The sequence below is a fragment of the Parasteatoda tepidariorum genome, chromosome 10 (genome assembly GCF_043381705.1).
Source record: "Parasteatoda tepidariorum isolate YZ-2023 chromosome 10, CAS_Ptep_4.0, whole genome shotgun sequence".
In the NCBI taxonomy this organism is placed as follows: domain Eukaryota; kingdom Metazoa; phylum Arthropoda; class Arachnida; order Araneae; family Theridiidae; genus Parasteatoda; species Parasteatoda tepidariorum.
Window position 1 is genome coordinate 18329433 of NC_092213.1, and position 1969 is coordinate 18331401.

Below are 1969 nucleotides of genomic sequence, written 5' to 3' on the forward strand. Positions count from 1 at the left end.
ATAATTCATTAAAAATAATAATTTATACTTTAAAAAAGAATGAAGATGAAGATTTTCTATGAAGATTAACCAATTTTTTCGTCAATGTTGATTCTTTTCTCTCTGTATGCTTTTAAGAACTGAAATGACTTCAAACCTGAGAATCAACACAAGAGTTTATATACAGAAGTAAATTATTTACACTCATTCCAGAAAAATATTTCCATGAAGAATATATTCATCTTATGACGAGCTGCAAAACGTTTATGACCGACGCAGCATCTCAATACTCTGTTATTCTTCAAAAACTTATTTAGCCCAACGAACTTGATCTGAAATTAAACCTAATAGGATTTTGTTAAAGATGGTGGCATATTTTCCCTCGAAACTTAGACTAGCAGTTCTACCCGAGACCAAAGCCATAGAAGTTACAAGAAACGACAACACTACCATTATTTCGGGAGTTGAAGCAGAATTTATAAAACTATTGGCGCGCGCATTAAATTTCGATTATGAGATTATTATTCCCGCAGATTTTTACGGGGAAATGGATGCATCTGGAAACTACACTGGAATGGCTGGAATGTTGCAAAGGAATGAAGTTGATATGGGATTCACCTATCTGGGTATTACCGAAGAATTATCAAAAGTTGTAGACTTCAGCGTACCTTACTATAATCCTGAAAAAACCTTTCTGGTGAATTATGCTTCATTCTTGCCAAAAACATCAGCATTCATGTATCCTTTCAGCTCACTCACATGGATTTTATTCTTCATCGTACTACTCCTTGTGTCAGTGCTTTTTCGAACTTTGATTTCGCCAAAAGATTCCATTATTTCCGTTTTTGTCAATTTGTTGGGATCTTCTTTCGGGCAAGGAATGAACTACAACCCTCACTCAATGTCCAGGCGGATACCACTTGGAATTTGGCTCCTTTATTCATACGTGCTAATTTTATGTTACAGCTCAGTCCTGTTATCAGTTTTGACATCTCCCATCAGAATGAAACAAATAAAAGATTTCAAGGATCTCTACCTCGCAGTCAGAGAGGGGAAAATGGAGTGTCTAGCAGCGGGGCCAACTGATGAAGCAGATATTTTGATGAAAAGCATTGTACCGCATTTAAGAGGATTAGGAGAATACATTAAAAAGAATAATTGGTATTATCATTCCTTTAACAACGAAAAAGTTCCAGAACATGTAGCAATGCTTGGTTCACCTGATCTATTTCGTGTGGCTATTGGACCACCTGAAAAGTACTTTTATTCAAAGGACGCTTTTGAAAATTTTCATTACGGGGTTGCAATCAGGAAAACATTTTGCTGCAAAGAGCGCTTCAATTCAATCGTACTACGAATTTTAAGTGGTGGCTTATATAATAAATTCAAAGAAGATGTCCTCTTTAAAATGGATTTAATAAGAAATTTAAATATGGGTCATTCTCAGAGTACATTAGAATCACCTTTAGGGCTATCAAATTTAAATGGAGTGTTTATTATTCTTGGTATAGGCTGGACGGCAGGTATTATTGCTTTATTGATGGAAATCTGCTACTGTAGATGGTTACGACCAAAACATCGCCAAACCTGATATGCAAATGGCTTTTTGCTTATACAGCTTTTTGCTTATATCAGCTGCATTTTGCACAGCACTTTCACCTTTTTTCAAGCACATTATTATAATAAGATTTGAAATTAGTTGCGTTGGTAAATCAATGTATAACTCCATGACCTACTTTCCTTGTTAAATCTTGTACAACTGAAATGATGCACATTATACTCAAAACACTTTTATTTTACATCGAAATCTACTGTCGTTGATTTGTAAGAAAAAGCAAATAAACTAAGTTTTCAGATTTTGCTAGTGGATAACTTAAGATGTTTTTTTAACGCGATAATCCATACCGAAAAATCAAATCCCTTTGAATCTGAGTTAAACTTCTATTTATGTCAATCTGTTTCATAAATTTTTATTGTAATCTTTGAACAT

General features: G+C 34.2%; 1 protein-coding gene across 1 annotated transcript; it reads left to right on the plus strand.

The window, feature by feature from the left end:
• The first annotated feature begins 343 nt into the window (after positions 1-343).
• LOC107441165 (probable glutamate receptor) lies at positions 344-1570 on the plus strand. The gene has a single exon (XM_016054319.1). The coding sequence runs from the start codon at positions 344-346 to the stop codon at positions 1568-1570; it is 1227 nt and encodes a 408-aa protein (XP_015909805.1).
• The last annotated feature ends 399 nt before the right edge of the window (positions 1571-1969 follow it).

Coding starts and splice junctions, on each gene's coding strand:
- LOC107441165 (XM_016054319.1), top strand. CDS start 344: ATGGTGGCATATTTTCCCTCGAAACTTAGACTAGCAGTTCTACCCGAG.